Below are 20,680 nucleotides of genomic sequence, written 5' to 3' on the forward strand. Positions count from 1 at the left end.
AGTTGATAATTAATCCATTAGAATAAGAGGAAATTGGTGTATTTTTTTTTCTCATTTCTTGTTTTCAAATAATAATGAGGCCTTGCATTTTTTCTTGTTTTCAGGAAAATCCATACAAAATATTGAGCTAGCCTACAGCCATGTCACATCATTTAACAGTCTTAAAATATATATATACATACCAGTAATTACTATGTGCTTTAAACATAAAACCAAACATACTTTTTTGTTTTAAAAGAATCGGCTGTACCAAATTTTTTTATAACAAAAAAAAAAAAGAAGAGAAAAGCTGCTGTGTTTGCTGTTTTGAAGGCATAGCCCCAGGCTAGTGACATGCAAGTTTTGATCCTATACTAAAACCCCTAAAACCAATCATGTGTGCAAATTTACATGAGCATCTGCATCAAAATGTTATATTTTTTATGCTAGTTTTGACACATACTTCATTTAAAACCCAGTCTAGGCTGTTACAGGGGTAGATGTTGATGATAACACATACGGCTAGGAAATCCCTTTGTGTCTTGGGGAAAAAAACTCCAATAGCACACAAGTTAACATCTGTTTGATAAACTCTCCCATGCTGAACTCATATCCATTCTCCAACACTTCCATTGAGATAAGTTTAAGAATGAAAACAATTTTTACACATCTTTTCTTACAGCTGCATTGATGATGTCATAAAAAGTGACATCAACACAAAAAAAAAATGCCTATTTTTTTCCCCAAAAAATATTTCCTTTCTCCTTTTGTAACACAGTTCTTCAATAAAGATTGTGTCAGTGATTATTTAAATTTAAATTAAAAGTAAAATAATATACTCACAATTTCCAAATCTCTAAATGAAATCCTTGGTATAGGCTAATCACTATAGATGTTATGGATTTTTCCTAATTATAAGCATCTCTCCAGAGATCAACATTTACATGCCGTGTAATGCATGCCCCCTCGGTCATCTCCAAATATCAACTTTGCATACCAATGCCTGCCCCTGTTCCTACTCAAACATATTCACTTGTATAGCCTTACAGTTAAAACTACCTACACTTTAATACCAAACCCAATCAGGGCTGATCTATTCCTACAAAGCTGTAGCAGGTTATTATTTCATCCTATTTCTGATTTACAAGTCGACTGATCAAACCCTATAACAATATCGGACCCTCAAGCTATGCTTCTATAGATGGAAAGCAATTTGAAAACAAATTTATCTGTAAAAGTTTAAACCTGCCTGTTATCACAGAAGTGATGCTAAATCAATTGATTGTGTAACCGTCTTGGCTAATAAAGTAGCTATCACTTCACAAGTATCATTAACTTGAGGTGTATGTACAGTACCGAGGAGTCCCTAATTTATCGTACAGTACTGTTGGGGTATGAATGCCATTATTATACAGTCTATGACCAACATCAATAGTTGGGGTATGAATGCCATATTATAGAGTCTATGAGCAATATCAACTTTTTCATCTCCATGTCCACCATCAGGACTTCTGTGTTTTCATGTCCATGAGAAGATAGCCAGACTGGACTTTTTAGTACCTCATGACTTTCCAGGTTGTCAACACCTGTAGCAGGGATTCTTGGTCTCTCTACCTCACTTTTTATCAGTCTTGGCCAAACTTTACATGAATATTCATTGCAATTACACAGAAATGATCAAATTTATTGTCATCTTGGGATGCATGTTGGAACAATGTCTGTCCCACACGCGCGCGAAGTACGCCACCAACCCCAAACTTGCTGATGAGCCTACAACTTCTTGTCTCTAAATACAACAAACTTTTCATTATGACTCACAGAAATTTATTGTTTCTTCGACAAACTGACGTCTCTTCAACAAATTGACAAGTTTTTTTTGTTGGGTTTTTATCTTGAAGTGAAAAAAAAATCAACCATCATATAATTTCTAACTAAAATAAATAGAATTTAAGTTTCATGACTAGCCTTTGTCATTTGAATTTCAGAAATGAATATGTCATTAAAATTGTATGACTTGTTAAAATTGTACACAAACACGAGTTGATCATTTCTTTGTAAATTTGATGACAGTAGGTATCTGTGAGCATTTCATTTCATTCTCTTCAGAAACATTGATGCTTTTTACATGTTCTAAGGACAAAAACAGTGCTGCCTTTAAATTATTGATACTGTACTGCACAAACTTCTCTTTCAATTGTATTTCAGTAACTTTAAAGAAAAATGAACAATAATAACTCTATTAGTATTTTTTGGTGTGCATGAGGTCAAAACATTAAAGATTCGTACACAAGAGGTCTGAACATTGAAAATCAGATCACAAAAGGCCATGACTCTTATTATATATACTCAAGGTCAATTGACATTAAAGATGTCTTTTTAAAAGTACATAATTTAAGTGTCAATCTTAACTCATTAAACATTTGTTTTGTTTACCACACTCTCAGGAATCATAGCTGACATAAATGATGATACACTTATCAATTTTATCTTAATTTAATGGCCCAGTTTCCATGGTAACAGAGAAGAGGAAGTGATTGGCAGAAAGAATTACTGTACTGAGAGTGGATGTTACTGATAGATGCTGACTTGTCATCTGAAACCTGGCTATCACACAGCTTTTATCACCTGAACTGACCAGCTTTATCACCTGGGCTAATCAGAACTGCCTCTGGATCCAAACTGGCCACCATTTTTATCTCGCCAAATACCTCTTCATGGTTGCTGCATGTTGGTCTGGTATCAGTTTGTGAAGCTACACAGCCAAGGCTGGTACCAGTAGCCCTGCTCCTGACCCTTTCAGTCTATTTTAGACATGGAAGCATGTTCTATCCGATTTAACACTAAGTCCTTTTGAAATATTTAAAGTCCATTTGGTCAACTTGGACATGTTGGGACAAACATTCTGTTTTTGTCTCAACCAATCCAAACCCAAGGACGTTTGAAATTCACCCCTCTTAGTGATATGGTGACATGTGACCATTCTTGGGGGATTCACTCAATTAAGATCCTGTTCTTGTCCAATAGAAAGCCAAGGACATTTCAAATTCACCTTCTCCAATAGATTCAGTGACATAATTCCCCAAGGAGTTACTCAATTAAAGTTTTTGTGTGGTATAAAATTCTCAAAGGACAAAAACCTTTTGAAAAATCAAGTCTAAGGCTTTCTTTCTAGCAACTCATTGAAATGTTTGGGGAATGCTGTCAGTGTGCAATGTCTGTCTGTCGTGATTGAGGGGCATCAGATGTCTCCACAAAACAGACTGGTATTTCTAAAATTAGACTGTTTACAAATACATCCAAAGACATAGAAATCCACATACATTTTGTATTTATCTCTTTTTTTAAATAACTGACTGAGAATTACTTCTCTTAAGTGGGTGACACCCTAATTTTAATTATCGTCACTTAACAGAGCCTCCTTATTAAGGCAGGCAATTTTTATACTGATCCAGTGGAGAGTCAGAATGCTGAATGAATGTACTTTGGCTCTGTAATGGGATACTGAAATCTATCGGCTGATTGTTTGGCTTGTGATAAGCTGGCCAGATTGCTATCACAATTATAAATAGTTTAAGTAAAGTCCAACATTCATGACCCTGCAGACAGACAGGCAACCTGGAGAAGATTGAAGAAAAAGGACAATAAACAATCCAAGCTGGTATCAACTAGCGATGGACAGGGAGATAGAGGGAGGAACTATTCTCGGCTGTTCTGATCGCTTTAATGAGGAAACCCCTGACAAACCCTGTCACTTGTTGCATTTAGCAAGGGCAGTTTATCATGTGCATGGTAAAAAAATTGTCCAGATTTTAGGCTCTAGGCCAAGAGTGAAGTTTAGAACCTGGGTAGAGCAGCCACAGCACCAAACTGTCTGTCTGTCATTTCCTGTGTACAAGCCACACGACCATTGCAAGTAAATCCTCTTCACAAATTTCTGATCCTCCCCTGAGGCCTCAGACAGGGAGACTACTGTCAACATCCCCTCCATAGCTGTGCCTAATCTCCAAGGTGATTTTAATACAATTTTGCATATTTGTTCTCTCAGTTTCAAAGTAAGAAATTAAGAAATATCCCCCCCCCCCCCCCCCCCCCCCCCCCCGTTTTATTCTTAATCACATATTCAAAGCTGTTATAAAAAGTTAAATAATACTTCATTATAAAGTTCTATCAGGGCCCACTACTTCCATTATAGATCGAATCCAAACCTTTAGTTTAATAGTCTGATGCTTTACCCAGTAAGTTTAAGAGAAATTCTCCCAAACTGAGTAAGTAGGTTTTTACCAGGGTGACAATTTTGTTGGTTAACTTACTGTCAAGTTAAAGTATTTATATCTATTTATTTTCATTAAACCACCAGTAGAGTACTGGTGAGATGGTTTCTATGCTACTGACCTTGAGAGATATCAAAAGATATACAATATATAATGAACCTATTTGCTGACCTTCAGTATCAACTCTGGACACCACACAAGGAGGGGAACCTGCTGTGTGTGTGAGTGTTAAAGTGTCAAACAAATACACCATGGAAAGGGTCTCCCACCAAAAAACATCCCCCTGTACAAACCATGATCTCTGCCACTGCTACTCTCTTGAGACCCCACAATCACACATAGACCCCCTCCATCCTACATAGACTCCACCAACCCTTCCATCCTACATAGACCCCACCACCCTCACCATCCTACATAGACCCCACAACCCCCTCCATCACACATAGACCCCCACCATCACACATAGACCCCTCCATCATACATAGACCCCACCACCCTCACCATCCTACATAGACCCCACAACCCCCTCCATCACACATAGACCCCCACCATCACACATAGACCCCTCCATCCTACATAGACCCCACCAACCCTTCCATCCTACATAGACCCCACCACCCCCTCCATCATACATAGACCCAACCATCCCCTCCATCCTACATAGACCCCACCACCCCCTTCGTTATACAGACCCCACCACCCCCTCCATCCTACATAGACCCCACCACCCCCTCCTTTATACAGACCCCACCATCCCCTCCATCCTACATAGACCCCACCACCCCCTCCGTTATACAGACCCCACCACCCCCTCCATCCTACATAGACCCCACCACCCCCTCCTATATACAGACCCCACCACCCCCTCCATCCTACATTGACTCCACCACCCCCTCCGTTATACAGACCCCACCACCCCCTCCTTTATACAGACCCGACCACCCCCTCCATCCTACATTGACTCCACCACCATTTCTCTCACCACAGTTCCCTCTAAGTACACCTTACTTTACCATAAGCTATTCACCTTTGTATACTGTAAGGTGCATTTAAACCACTACACAATAAACTGTGTTACAATGTTGTAGAAGGGAGGTAAGCCCAACTTATTGAATTGATTTTAATCTGCTTACCCCATTTCACTATCTATAGCATATAGATCTCTCCCATTAACAGTGCAAATCATGTAAAATTATGCAACGGGTGTTATCATCCTTGATGTAAAAAGGATGAGACTGGAGTGTCCATGTTACTGTTAGCCTGTCGTCCAATTCCACGACTCATCACAGCCCATTGGCTTTTTAATATCTGTCTCTTTTATTGAGAGATACGTCCTGGACAATGACAGAAGTGGTTGACTGGGAGCCGATGAAATAAAACTTCCCCCAGGGATGACTGAAACGGGATGAAACTTTTAAATAAGAGGAAAAACTATAGGATTGTCCCCTGCGACTGTCATAGATATAAATGACTCTCCACTCATGAGACCATGGTCCTTTTGGTTTGCTAACGATGTGTGAAATATCGTAACCTCAGCACAAATATGAGGCTGAGGACAACTTAGCATCAGAAAGGAACCCAGCACAATGACATCGCCATTCTAAATGTCACTTTTGGTCACAAATGCTCTAATGAGTCTGCACGGAATCGATGGCGATCAATGGCTTAATCCAGCTATATAGCTGTGACACATAATACTTCTGAATGACAAATCCATACTAACACTTAGTGACACCAGCATAGACCGCAGTGATTAACTGAAGCTGGTGTAAGGAGATTCCAACATACACAAGAAAATTCCTCGAACGATAGGTACAGATCTACGACCTCTAACATGTCTAAACGACCTCCAAAACTACCTCTGTGCCTTAACGACTTCCAATACTGTGCCCTACCACCAACAGAACGACCATTACCCAAAGCTGCGATAGATGTCTTGGAATATGAATTTTTAAATTATTCATCTATAGAGAAGCAAGAAGATTGCAGTATAAGCATAGCGTGGAGCTTGGGAATAACAATTAAATTAATTTTTGTTTTTAGAGAGAAAAACATGCCCCATGTCCTCAATGTCCCAACCTGGAGCCACAAAGACTGTCAATTTTTTAAGCATTTTAAAATCTTTTGACTTCTAACTATATTAGTTATTTTTTTGCTGGAATGTTCAATCCCAGGATTCCTGTACATGTCAACTAAGAAATAGAATTAAGCCCTAACATTAGAGATACCCCGACAATTAGACTTAAAAATCAATACGCCGCAGAGGACAAAAATTTAAACTTTCAATTTAAGTCAAATCCTGGTTTTCAATTTCTTTCGATTAGTACGACAGGATAACAAAACAATGCCAAATTACGAAGAACAACAATATCGCAAATGAACGAAATCATGTCAGATGTGGGATCTAACGATCAAAACGTTGGTTCAGTAATCGGAGAAAGTCATGTCATTTAGGACTTAACTACCTCAATAACGGTTCCAGCAGAAATTTGCAAAAGAAACAACTACGACCTTGAATCTTCTAATGATTTAAAGAATACAGTAAAACATTCAAATCTTAGACAGTCTATCTTCTGAAAGTGCTCAATCACAATAGCACAGTATAATATTTTGAGGCAAACCTGGAAAAGCAAAACCTTACAAAGAAAAGATTTTTTTCCTTTATGAAATTTTGTTTCCATTTAAATATTTCTAGATATTTCAGTAGCCATCAAACATGATTTATTTAGAAAAGAAGGTTAAGTTCCAGGTTTTTATGGTTTACTTTGTTTAATGTCCTACAGCCAGGGTCATTTAAGGATGTGCCTGGATTTGGAGGTGGAGGAAAGCCGGAGTACCTGGAGAAAAACCACAGGCCTATGGTTAGTACCAGGCAACTGCCCTACATAGGTTTCCAACTCGCAACCCAGAGGACAACTTAACTACTCGGCCACCACGGCCCTAAGTTCCAGGTAATGATATGACTAGTGCATACAGTGTAATATGGTTTATATGTACTATTTTCATAGCTTTTGTTGACTTTCAGTGCTGGAAGATGTTTGAGTTAATGTCATGCTTAACAAAGCAGATCTTTGCCAATTAGATTATGTTGTATTCATTGTTCCCAGTTAATTGTAGGAGAACAATGGTCTTCTACTGGATTTGGCTGGTATTGCTTCTAGTTTTAGACAGAAGATGATTTCCAAGGGACTGTTATGACATTTGGAAAGAAATACATTTCACAGGTATACTTTGAAGTTACTGAAGGTACTGTTATGAGTTTCTATTAAGGAATATTATTACTTTTGGATAGAACTTAATTTTCATAGGATCATTTTTGAAGTTTCTGAGTCCTATGGACTTTTGTGATTAGTACAGTTTATTAAGTTTCTGAAGGTACTATAATGTCTTGGAGACTGCTATGAGCTTTGGACAGAATCAAATTATCCAGGTAAAGATTCTGAAGTTCTTGTGGAAGGTACCTGTGGCCAGGAAATGTTTGTTACCATGTACATGCCTATACATCACTGACAGCCTTGTCCCAGACAGCTTTACCAGAGATTACCAGTTGTCAAGATACAAGCTACATCCCAGTCCCAGTGCTGCCACCAACCCACAGGCAAAGAGGTCCACTAGGGGGTATATTGTAAGCTCAGGGGCCCTCCTGGGGTAATCATATATATAATCCAATAATACTTCAATGCTGAACAATTTCAATTCCAAATATATACTTCCTACTTAACTAGTATATATAAACCTAAAATCTACAAAATCTTAACCAATAACGCTTTGATTATGGAGGAAGAATGTATCATGTTTATTGTTTAATTTCAATAACCACCAATGAATCTCTAGACATCTCAACACAGTACCTAGATCTCAGAATTGATAGCATATCAAAATCTAATGTTAATGAAGAGTTTATTTCTTTCCTATAGGAATGGTCTCTCAAGACAGGTTCTACTTTAGTAACAAAATGGTGATCTCTCAAGACAGGTTCTACTGTAGTAACAAAAGAATGGTCTCTCAAGACAGGTTCTACTTTAGTGACAAAATGGTGGTCTCTCAAGACAGGTTCTAGTTTAGTGACAAAATGGTGGTCTCTCAAGACAGGTTCTACTTAGGAACAAAAGAATGGTCTCTCAAGACAGGTTCTACTTTAGTGACAAAATGGTGGTCTCTTAAGACAGGTTCTACCTTAGTAACAAAATGGTGGTCTCTCAAGACAGGTTCTACTTTAGTGACAAAATGGTGGTCTCTCAAGACAGGTTCTACTTTAGTAACAAAATGGTGGTCTCTTAAGACAGGTTCTACCTTAGTGACAAAATGGTGGTCTCTCAAGACAGGTTCTACTTTAGTAACAAAAGAATGGTCTCTCAAGACAGGTTCTACTTTAGTGACAAAATGGTGGTCTCTCAAGACAGGTTCTACTTTAGTAACAAAATGGTGGTCTCTTAAGACAGGTTCTACCTTAGTGACAAAATGGTGGTCTCTCAAGACAGGTTCTACTTTAGTAACAAAAGAATGGTCTCTCAAGACAGGTTCTACTTTAGTGACAAAATGGTGGTCTCTTAAGACAGGTTCTACCTTAGTGACAAAATGGTGGTCTCTCAAGACAGGTTCTACTGTAGTAACAAAAGAGTGGTCTCTCAAGACAGGTTCTACTTTAGTAACAAAATGGTGGTCTCTCAAGACAGGTTCTACTGTAGTAACAAAAGAATGGTCTCTCAAGACAGGTTCTACTGTAGTAATAAAATGGTGGTCTCTTAAGACAGGTTCTACCTTAGTGACAAAATGGTGGTCTCTTAAGACAGGTTCTACCTTAGTGACAAAATGGTGGTCTCTCAAGACAGGTTCTACTGTAGTAACAAAAGAGTGGTCTCTCAAGACAGGTTCTACTTTAGTAACAAAATGGTGGTCTCTCAAGACAGGTTCTACTGTAGTAACAAAAGAATGGTCTCTCAAGACAGGTTCTACTGTAGTAACAAAATGGTGGTCTCTTAAGACAGGTTCTACCTTAGTGACAAAATGGTGGTCTCTCAAGACAGGTTCTACTTTAGTGACAAAATGGTGGTCTCTTAAGACAGGTTCTACCTTAGTGACAAAATGGTGGTCTCTCAAGACAGGTTCTACTGTAGTAACAAAATGGTGGTCTCTTAAGACAGGTTCTGTAGAGAAAAAAGAATGGTCTCTCAAGACAGGTTCTGCAGTGAAAAGAGAGTGGTCTCTTACGACAGGTTCTAATGTAGAGACAAATAAACCTAATAAAACAGGTTCTGCTGTAGAGAAGTGGAGATATTTGGTTTGCTAATATCAGGAACTCATCAAAACCTATTTGAAGATACCAGCCTATACAATTACAGTTTACACCTTAAAGGACCACAAAATACAGCATATGTATATATTGGTATACACTGGATAGGTGATCCAGTAACTGATCTTTTCTTGACCTAATAAAGATCAAAATACTGATAACAAATGGTTGACTGAAACATTCAGAAAATGTTTGAAATGAGACCATGAAAAGATGTACAAAAAGTGGATTATCACAAAGACAAACAGATTATATGCCATCCGTCCTAGGGAGCAATGGTGTTCAGATTGTTAATATTTATATAAAGGCTAACTCTGGTCCAAAGACGCCAGTGCCCTATTTTCCAAGATATAATCAAATATTCAAAAGAAACAGTAAAAAGGCCTACAAACTGTACATTAGATTGTAAGAGTAGAGACCGATTATCACAGAGGGGACCGAGGAGGAGGAGGAGGAGGAACAGGAGGAGGCACAGGGTACAGCTACTGTATACACTAGTGACACACTCCAGATAAGGGTCATAAAGGACAGGGGATGTAGTTACGGCTGCTGGCTACAGTCATAGGGGCCACTGAGGGGTAAAACCTGGGACCAACGACAATTTGGTCTACAGTCATAGGGGCCACTGAGGGGTAAAACCTGGGACCAACGACAATTTGGTCTACAGTCATAGGGGCCACTGAGGGGTAAAACCTTGGACCAATGACAATTTGGTCTACAGTCATAGGGTAAAGGGGCCATTAAGGAGTAACACCAGGAACCAAGGACAAAATTGTAAGAGGACCAAAGGGGGATTATATTTCAACAGTTCCACGTTTCTTTTGGTTATTTGAGACCAAGGAAAATTTGTTAGAGGCCCAAAGACGGATTTCATTTTAACAGTATCAGAATTCTTTAATCAATTTCTTGAAAAATTAAGAAACAAAATGTTAATGGATTTGAAATTATAAGCTGACTGGTGTGTCCCATAAAAAGTTTTCTGTGAGTTCAATATTACATCAATAGAAAAGGTCTTCTATTTTTTATTCATAAACTATTCTAACAAATGAATACGCTTTTAACCTATGATATTACTTATCAATATACTATTTCTCATACTTATTATTTGCAAAATACACATTTCGTTATTTAATTCTAATATACGACTCTGCTTACATGAACATGTTTCACAACATTTTGAGACATCACAGAAGAAAGAAGATGTTTACTGAAACGTCTCAAGATGTCATGTAGGATACAAGAGCACTTTTCTGTAATTTCAAGATGTCGAGTTTAACAAATCACAACAGTTATTGGACCACAGATATCCTTATGGACAAAGGACACCAGAAAAAGGAACATTAATAACAATGGATATTTGAAAATGAGCCTTCCAAGAACACTCAACTATACACATTTTATCATATGAAATCAAACACTTGCAGTAGAGTAAAGACTGAGGCAGCAGGTCACTGATGACTACAGGGTATAGAGGGTTTTAGGGACGATGGGTGAGCCAGTAAAGATAAATCCTGGTGGAGCTGAACCATAGCTGTGATGATGTGGGACACAGCATGGTTCATCCTATCCCATCATCACAGTCCACAGATAAGGTCCAGTACTGCTCAGGTTACACCTAACTCCAGGGACAGGACCTTTTGTGCCAAGAGCCTACCTTCATATATACCAGTATAGTGTAATCTATTTCCCACATCCTTCAGTCATCCCGAGTCCCTACTAATATGACACCACAGTCTCAGTAAGTCTATTGACTTTTGGAGTAGATGGAACTTACATAGACTGGCCCCTGTCTCTAGAATATTAAAATCATCAATTACTCTTGAATATGTCTGATCTCAAGTTTTAAATAAGGAAATAAGCTAGAATAAGAATTTAGGTTACACCTCTGGACATAGAAAATATTCATGATAAGTTAAAGCACAATAATTCACTCAACTACCATTGTGATAATTACTATGTTCATTAATAATCCTATAGCGATTGCTTATTTCTTTAGATAATTTTGAAGGTTGAGATATTTTAGTTTTGAATTACATTATATTAATATAACAGGGGTTAATTTTTCTTTGGTTTGGGAATAACTATGTATGTTTAGTTTTCTCTCATTTACTCCTATTCATTACCAAACATGTCATTATGGTTACAAATCTAACCAATGATATACAGCATTATATTATTCAGTTATTTTGCAAAAGGTTATCAGCTTAGGATGAAAATCATCTGTAATTATGATAACGTAGAAATGAGTAATTATCTATCAGGTAACCACAGAAACTATTAATTATCTCTTAAGGTAACTGAAGTAGTCAGTAATTACCTGTTTGGTTAACATATAAACTATTAATCATCTCTAAGGTAACTGAAGCAGTCAGTAATTACCTGTTAGGTAACCATATAAACTATTAATTATCTCTAAGGTAACTGAAGTAATCAGTAATTACAATTAGGTAACCATAGAAACTTTTACCTTTAGTAACTTTACAATCTTAACAAATACAAATATTATTTTCAAAACTTTGTAAAGTTCATATTGTTGAAATGATTTTTTTCTTCAGACAGCTGATTTGCCCTAAATAATAAAAAGTGTACTTTAATATTTACAGCCCACGGGCTAACAACTGCCGATATTAACTAACAACTGTCGATATTCAGAGCGATCACGGTCTTACAGAGGTAAGTTATTATCCATTACAGTATCCATCTTGGTCACATAGTGCTTGACTTTCTAGATTGGAAGTAAAACAAAGAATGCCTTGGTGTCGAATACACCCCATAAATCAGTTACATACACAAAACCTACAAGTAACTGGCAAGGTTTCAAATTTATAGGCTTGGTGACTGAAGAACGATTAAAACCAAGATGGAGGCTAAAATGTCACCAATAGCAACCGACAAAAAGATTTCCAAATCATTTCAACCTGATTCTAGAAACTCAATTATTATGTTTTGACAAGAATCAAAATTAAATATCAATATTTTCTAAATTTGAGAAAAAGTATGAAGAAATCGGTAATGAATGAGAGGTGAAATAAAAATTTAAGAAGTTCCCTGTATGATGGCCTCATGAGGATGCGCATGCTACCGTTGGTGCTTAGTGAATGAAGAAGATCACATGTTGCTATAAATAGACATTCCACTGGTGTAGAGAGAGGTTGATTGCTGTGTGTGTCTATCGTGTCATTCCTCAGAAACACAGCCAAGTATTCAAAGTCAAATTCAAAATCTAAAAAAGTCTCCCCTGGAAAATCATAATACGGGATATAAATTTTCTTCCACTGGCTGTCTTAGATGACAAATATCAACACAAAATCAATGCATGTGTGTTACAAAGCAGGGGGACATCAAGTGTCTCTATGGGCCCCAAATAAAATTCACATGGCAAATAAAGTAGGATTTCAATGAACTTTTTGCTAAAGAAAATCATCTTAATTTTCTATTGGATGTCAGTTGGAAAGATAGACTGCCGAGCCCTGGGATATGGTCAGGGACAGTCGAAGGTCGATATAGTCAATATGTCAACACATTTTTTCCCTGGCTATAATTAACAACATCAATATAACTTCCTGTTGTTGACTGTAGGACAAACATGACAAATTACAAGGGAAAACAAATAAATTGCTTTGTTTTATGTCTCCTTTTGAAATCACTGTTCTATATGGGACAGTCCCCAATTTGTTGACAATCTTGTTTAAAGATAATTATTACTTCACATTGTGTAGATTTGGAAAACAAATTTGTGAAAATTAGGGAAATAGCATTCAACATGTACCATTCCCATAAATGAAGGGCTGAACAAAACTTTAATCTTTTTAACGAAAGTTGACTGTCCCCAATTTCTTTTTTTAACATTTCAAAAAACAATTTTGGATAACTTCCCGTTCTACTGCCCAAAATATTATACAAGAATCAGAAAAAAAACTTATAGACATTTGTAAAAATATTAAAACAAAAGTACAAATATTATGACCATGATTATAAACGTCTCCAAGCACATCAAACTTCAATATTTTGTTGTTGTATACTTTACAAGTTAAAAATTATTAATTTTTTTTTTTAATTTTCAATGGTGGCTAGAAATAATAATCAACATAATAAATGACAGTCCCCAGCTTTCACAACACAGAAATAAAACTTTCGTAACTTCCCGTTGTGGCAAAAAAATGACAAAACAATAATAAAAAGTAAATAAAAGTTGTTTACCTCCAGTGGTTTCATGCCTTGATTGGAATCACCATTCCAAGTGACTGTCCCCAGGGTGGAGAGGTCAGAGGTTGACTTCGGGGGACACCCGCTGTTCGGGTGGCAGCGGTGGGGGTGGTGAGGGTCGCTGGGGTCCCGAGGGTCGGTGGAGGACGGAACTGTGATGGCGGTGATGTTCCTTGAGTGGCGGTGTGGATCTGAAGGACTGACTCCTGTGTTGGGAGAAAAGAGGAACACTTGTGTGATGCCAAATTTAGACTGAGGAGGCACAAGTGGAGTCGACAAAACACAGCACCGCTCGCTCACAGGGCACAGTGCTTGGGGGATATGGAGGGGAAAGCTGGACTTCTCACAACACAAACACAGTGCACACATCACAGACACACTCCTATCTTCTAAACAGCCCCCCTCTCTGACAGCAAACATACGAGGGGACTTTTCGTTGGGGGAGGGGAGGGGGGAGGACGGCTGTACAGCCTCCGTACCTATCTCAGTTGTGACGGTACCACAGGATTATGTGGATGTGTTTCCTGTTTATCTCTCCATGGTATCTGTGCCTGACGTACATTTAGCTATCCCCAGTTGCCAGAGCTTGTGCCATGCCTGATGACTTTAGATCTGTGATCATACCTTCCAACACATATATCTGAAGTGATCACTGCCCTCCGTCCTGCTGTTTATACTGATAGGCAAGACACCAACTTTTGGCTGTGTCCCGCTCCACCAACTCCTGGCTGTTGTCCTCTGAACGTCCCAAACATGCGGCCTTATGATAGAGTGTCCTTTTACTCTATGATACAGATTTTATGGTCCCTGATCTGACAATTCTCGGGATATTGTATATATTACAGAACCAGTAGTCAGACTTGGCATTATAGCTCCTCTGGGAACATCACAATCATAGTGACCATACCCAAGCCTACTGTGGCCAAAACTATCCCAAAAACGACAATGAAACTAGTCATATTCTACAGTACTTTATCTTATCGTCCCCAGTCTAATCAATTATTAACTTGGTCTTTAGCCAAGAGCCAAAAGACAACTACACACAAATAATCCAATTAACATTAATTATTAATTAGTAAAGGTATTAGTTAAGAAAGTGATGTCTTTGTCATGCCCCTGTGTACTATGTACTGAAGGCTACCTATTGTTATGTGTCCCCGAGGACATGTCCCAGCAGCCGTACCAATGACTCCCTAGTTATCGGTACATTGAACATTCTGGACTTACAGTCTCGATCAATTGATATCCAAGACTGATAAGACAAAGAAGTCAACCCCAGAAAAACTGGCTGTCTCAGAGTCTCGAAGGAATGACAGAAAGTACCGGGCCATTACTTTATTGCTGTTTTCAGTAACACAGTGGGGCCTGGTCCAGAGGCTGTCAAGTCTCAAAGTCAGCTTCCTAATGTCACAGCGATAAGCATGGAATAAATACATAGATCAGGACAAAGAGGAAACATTAAGGATATGTACCCACTATCCTATAAATACATTCTAAATGACAAGAAACAATGAAGAGGAAGCAATGAAGACTTCAGTTAACATCAAACAATGTAGTCCTTAGTCAAAGTTATCAATATACCAATAAGTCAATTCATAAAACATAATCACTGCTATTAAATCATTGAATAAAATTACAAAAGAACAATAAATATCTTTGTTTAAAAAGGATATATAATATTTATATTAGAGAACAACCACAATGGTCAATGGGAAAAGAATTTTTTATCAGAAGATTTTGTTCTGAGTATGGAACAAGCAGAAAAAAATTGTGTGGTCTTATCATGACAGGTAATGACACATCAGATACGGCACAGGTAAACCTCGTTAATGACACAATCACCTGTACAAAAAAATATCTACACAAAAGGAAAAAAATACAAAAATAGGATCAAGATTTTTCTGTTTAAGTCTCTTTTCTGACAAAAATGGTAACCTGTGTTATAGAATGTGATCAATATGTCTGGTTTGTTTTATGGCAGGATGACAAAAAAATCTTTTTGATGACAATACGTATTTACCTGTACAGATAGAAATGAATTCTCTGTTTTGAAATACAGTGACTCATAAGTGCCTTGTCATGCAAAAAAAAGCTTTTGGATAAAAGATGAAAATGACAAAAATAAATCACAGTGTCACTTGCATGATGTTTGATCTGTTTGATAATGAAATATTTCATGTAGTTTTAGGAAGCAAATCCTTCAAAATGGTACATGGTTGTTCTTAATTAAACATAATTATGAAATGTGATCAAAACTTAAACAACTAGAGTGTTCAAAGTATGACAAAGTAGACAAAACGTGTACCTGTAGACACACAGTATGGAAACCCATCAAAACTGGCATCAGTGCTCAGCTGGTTTTATCTAGAATAAATTGTTCCTTACGATCTTGATGACAAGTTAAAAATATTTTGCATCTAAAAATATTGAGAACATTTTTGATGACAAAAATAATTACCTGAATGTTGAAGAAGTAGATCCCTTTGTTTAGAATATATATACTTGTGCTGTGTTCAGAGTTACTATGAAGAAGGCAGATCTGTATATGTATATATCGTCACATCTATAACATATGTGATGTACCCTAGGTTGAGGACCACATGACTGGCCAGCCCACTAACACACAGGCCCTGTGGAGAGGCTGTTTATCTTGATGGTCCCAAAAGCTGAGAGGGGGAAGTTCCTAATTATCATGTGGCCAGGAGGGGGGACACCCACAGAGCACTGCTATTTACTGCTCTACTTTCCTAATTCCACAGAGCTGTCCCTCCCTGCCTTGACAAATCCTATATTACCATGGTGACTTGGCCCTTTTTTTCATTATCTCCCCCCTCCCTCAACATAACATACGTATATCTAACACCCTAACACTATGTCCCTCCCAGCTTTGACAATCACATCACCATGGTGATTTGGCCCCACAGAGAGACACATTATACCCAGCTCTGTTACTCCAGGGTATACATGTCTATAGAATTGTCCCTCCCTGCTTTGACAATCTTATATTGCCATGGTGACTTGGCCTACTGCTGAAACTGATCCCCCTGTGTAGACCTGTTGTGCCCTTGTCTTGGCTACAGGACACCCTCTCTGTGAACCTAGAACTTGACAGGAGAGAAGGCTGAGACATGTGTTTGTCATAAACTCCATCACTATCATCAGAGGCCAGTTACTTTGAAAAATAATACAGCCATCCTAGAGTAGAGTGACCTGGCAAGAGACTGGTGTCACTGATACTTCCATCTTAATGATAAAACACTGATTTATGTGCTACACAATATATATTTCCCAGTACTTTTTGAGTGTGAGGAGGGCATAGAGATGGAAGGGTTGGTATATATATAAATGTTTTGTGTGTCTTGCTAATAAAATCATTCTGCATTTGTCTGCACACATTTTCATATACTTTTATTTTATTTTTTCATTTATTCAGTTTTAAAAAAAAATATAAATGATTTTTTTTTTCTAAAATTACATTTGTATATATCTTTTTATTTTATATATGAATATCAACAAGTATGATTTTTAGTTGGGATATTGTTTTAATTTTGACAATGACTCTCAAATCAAAATCATTCATTTATTTTTGTAAGCAGGACAGTATGTTATCAAAGATTTATCTAAATGACATTAGATATCTCAAGCCTTTCAAACTTCTTTAAGATATGTCCATCTGATGTAGAATGCTTGGTTGATAAAGCATTTAAATGACAGGATATTTCTAGCCTTTCAAGCAAACATCACACGAAACAGATTACAAGAGAGGAATTTTTGACTGAGGACTTCACATGATTGTAGGATCATGTTTTTAGTGAATCCCTGGAATATCTAAGCCTCTTCAAAGACACAGATTTTAGTCCCTTATCATTTAAAGAATTAAATCACCATGACAACAACGTACATTTCAAATCTATTAAGTCATCTTACTGAGGATAAAAACTATCAAATAGACCATGGCCATGGTTGGGATCTTAGGAAAATACGTACACATGTTTTGGTAAATTCAATATTTTTTTTATCAATGAAATCATCGAAGACTTGACTTTTGTGTACAAAAACCATACATATCCACCATGTTATTCTTTATTAAAATGATCATCCTGTCAATAATTGATTAGAGCAAAATATGATGTTAGGAAATAAATAAATGTCCTTGACATGTTAAAGCCACTCCCCGACAAACACAAATTTTTATTCAAACATGGAACTTTTTCTTCATCATATGTGCTCCATCTCTTTACTTAATACTTATACTTCATACCGTTTAAACAATGAATATTTCTTAACCTCAATGTTATTCAAACAATGAACATTTCTTAACCTCAATGGTGTTCAAACAATGAACATTTCTTAATCTCACTGATGTTCAAACAATGGACATTCCTTAACCTCAATGGTGTTCAAACAATAAACATTTCTTAATCTCACTGGCGTTCAAACAATTAACACTTCATTCACCACAAGTGGCTCTCCTCACTTTACCCACATTGCCAGGTGTTCTTCACACAGATGTACGGTTCCTTGACCACATTGTGATTTGAGATGGACATATAAAGGTCAATTAGGTTTTAGATCAGTCTCAAAACTAGACAAGAGGCCCATGGGCCTTAACGGTCAGCTGAGTTTTGATATATTTTAGCATATTTGACCCCTGGGCCCTTGAATGAAGGTTAAGGTCATTCATTTGGACAATTGTTATAGCCCTTTACCCATGAATGCTACAAACACAATATGAGGTTTCTGGGCCTCTTGGTTATCAAGAAGAATTTGTTTAAAGATTTTGGCATATTTAGCTCCTGTGACCTTGAATGAAGGTCAAGATCATCCACTTGAAAAAACTTTAAAGCTGTTCAGCCCAGCATGCTTCAGACCTAATATTGGGTTTCTAGACATTTTGGTTATCAAGAAGAATTTGTTCAAAGATTTTAGCATATCTGACCTGTGACCTTGAATGAAGGTCTAGGTCATGCAGTTGAACAAACTTCATCCCAGCATGCAACAGAATTAATATTGGGTTGTTGAGTGGCACAGTGGTAACACACTTGCTTTTTAATTTAGGCAGCCGGGGTTCGATTCCCCGATCGGATGTGAAAAGGTATGGGCTGGGGGTCATCTGCCCGACCACGTGGGTTTTCCTCGGGTACTCCAGATTCCTCCCACAGTAAGACCCCTTGTGCGTTTCCATCCGGGCCAACAAGCATGATTACTAAAGCTGATATAACTTGTTTCGCAATTATTTTAAATAAATAAAGTTTAAAAACCCAATATTGGGTCTTTGGGCCTGTTGGTAATTGAGAAGAAGTTGAAAATGTAAATTGTATACGACACACAGCGGACGATGCCGGACAAAAGACAAGGGCAAAAGGTCACCTGTCTCAGGTGACCTAAAAATGTCTGTGAGATATAAATGTTCCCGGTGTAACTTGATAACCCGAAACACTGCAATGTCAGAAGTATACTCATTATCGACCTTTGCATAAAGTTTGATGAAAATCTTGGAAGAATGTAGTTGCTAGGTGTTAAAACTGAAATAGTTGATGATTTTCTATATTAAGCAACAGTGACCTTGGTCTTAACCTTGGAAGCCTGAAACACCACAATGTCGGAAGTATACTCATACTTGACCTATGTTTAAAGTTTGATGAAATTATGTCAAAGAATGAAGTTGCTAGGTGTTATGACCAATCAGGAGCCTCTGTTTGGTGGCCATCTTGAATTCTATACCAGTAATTTTGTCTTAAATGAACACTGTCATGTTATCATATCTCCCATCAAGTTTCATTGTAATCAGCTTCAAATAGAACAAGTCGTTACTTGATGTGATTTCAGCCAATCAGAGGGTAATAAATGGCAGCCATGCATTGTCTTAGTATAACCCAACCACATGTACATACCAATTTTCATTCAAATCGGACATTATCTAAATTTTGACCAATCAGAAGTCTCCATTTAGCGGCAACCTTGAATCGCAATTTAGCATATTTTTCACTGAAAATGAGGGCTGTCATGCTATCATCCCTTCCAGCAAGTTTCATTGAGATCCATCAGATAGAATAAAAGTTACTGTTGCATATGGTTTGGCCAATCAGAGGCTGTTGCGGCCATCTTGGATGTTTGATCCATGAAAATAAAAGTAAGGTGTACAACCAGAGATCATACTTATTATGTATGCAAAGTTTGGTGAGGATTGCCTCAGCAGTTCGTGAGATTAGCTAGTTAGATTGCATCAGGATGGTGGGGCCGGGAAGGGACTGGACGCGGCGGGACAAGATGGGACGGGACGGGACGGGACGGGACGTGATGGACAAGGGTACCACTATATGTTTCTCCCCCCTCCTCATTTCATGGTGGGGGCATAATTAACCATGCAGTGCTAGTTACAAAAGGGAACTCTACATATTAAATTTGAAAATTAATGTATCTTTTTCTTGAGAAATTGAGCAGAAAAACATAGCCAACATGTTATCCTTCAGTCTCAAACTAATAATGTATAAATATAAAGACAAACGGAGAACCTAAACATGAAATTTAAGAAATATTTCATAAATGTAACAGATATCCTAATATAAATTAACCTAAAGAGCTATTAACTGATGACACAACATATGGAGATCCCAGAAGATGGGATTTTAAACAGTTGACCTTTGATAGAATGGTGAATTGTCTCTGGTGTGTTTTCTGAAATGAGCAATCCACTTTGTCATTCATGTCTATGCTACTGCTACTGCTTACTGGATTAGCACACAATGTTGTCAACCATAAGTTTTAAAAGGCCATGGTATACTTGTATATACTCTTAATTCTATCGTTTTGTATAACCATCAAAAAAAGCACTGTGAAGTGGAATCATTTACAAGAGACAATACCAGTATTAAGTTTTCCAATATGCCTTTTCTCTGGGAAAAAAACTCAAAAGGAAAGATTCTTATAT

At 37.5% G+C, this 20,680-nt stretch overlaps 1 protein-coding gene across 2 annotated transcripts in view; it reads right to left on the minus strand.

Moving 5' to 3' along the window:
- LOC117334227 (zinc finger protein basonuclin-2-like) overlaps positions 1-20,680 on the minus strand; it is an 88,522-nt gene that overhangs the window by 61,437 nt on the left and 6,405 nt on the right. The window contains exons 1-2 of one of the 2 annotated variants that reach the window (XM_033893721.1): positions 16,208-16,606; positions 13,744-13,955 (exon numbers count right to left, since the gene is read on the minus strand). In XM_033893721.1, coding sequence (XP_033749612.1) covers positions 13,744-13,758 — 15 coding nt within the window. In that variant the 5' untranslated portion in view covers positions 13,759-13,955; positions 16,208-16,606. Of the gene's footprint in view, positions 1-13,743; positions 13,956-16,207; positions 16,607-20,680 lie in introns of those variants that run through there. The other variant, XM_033893720.1, reaches the window with a different exon arrangement.

Source organism: Pecten maximus, chromosome 9, assembly GCF_902652985.1.
Source record: "Pecten maximus chromosome 9, xPecMax1.1, whole genome shotgun sequence".
NCBI classification, from domain to species: Eukaryota; Metazoa; Mollusca; class Bivalvia; order Pectinida; family Pectinidae; genus Pecten; species Pecten maximus.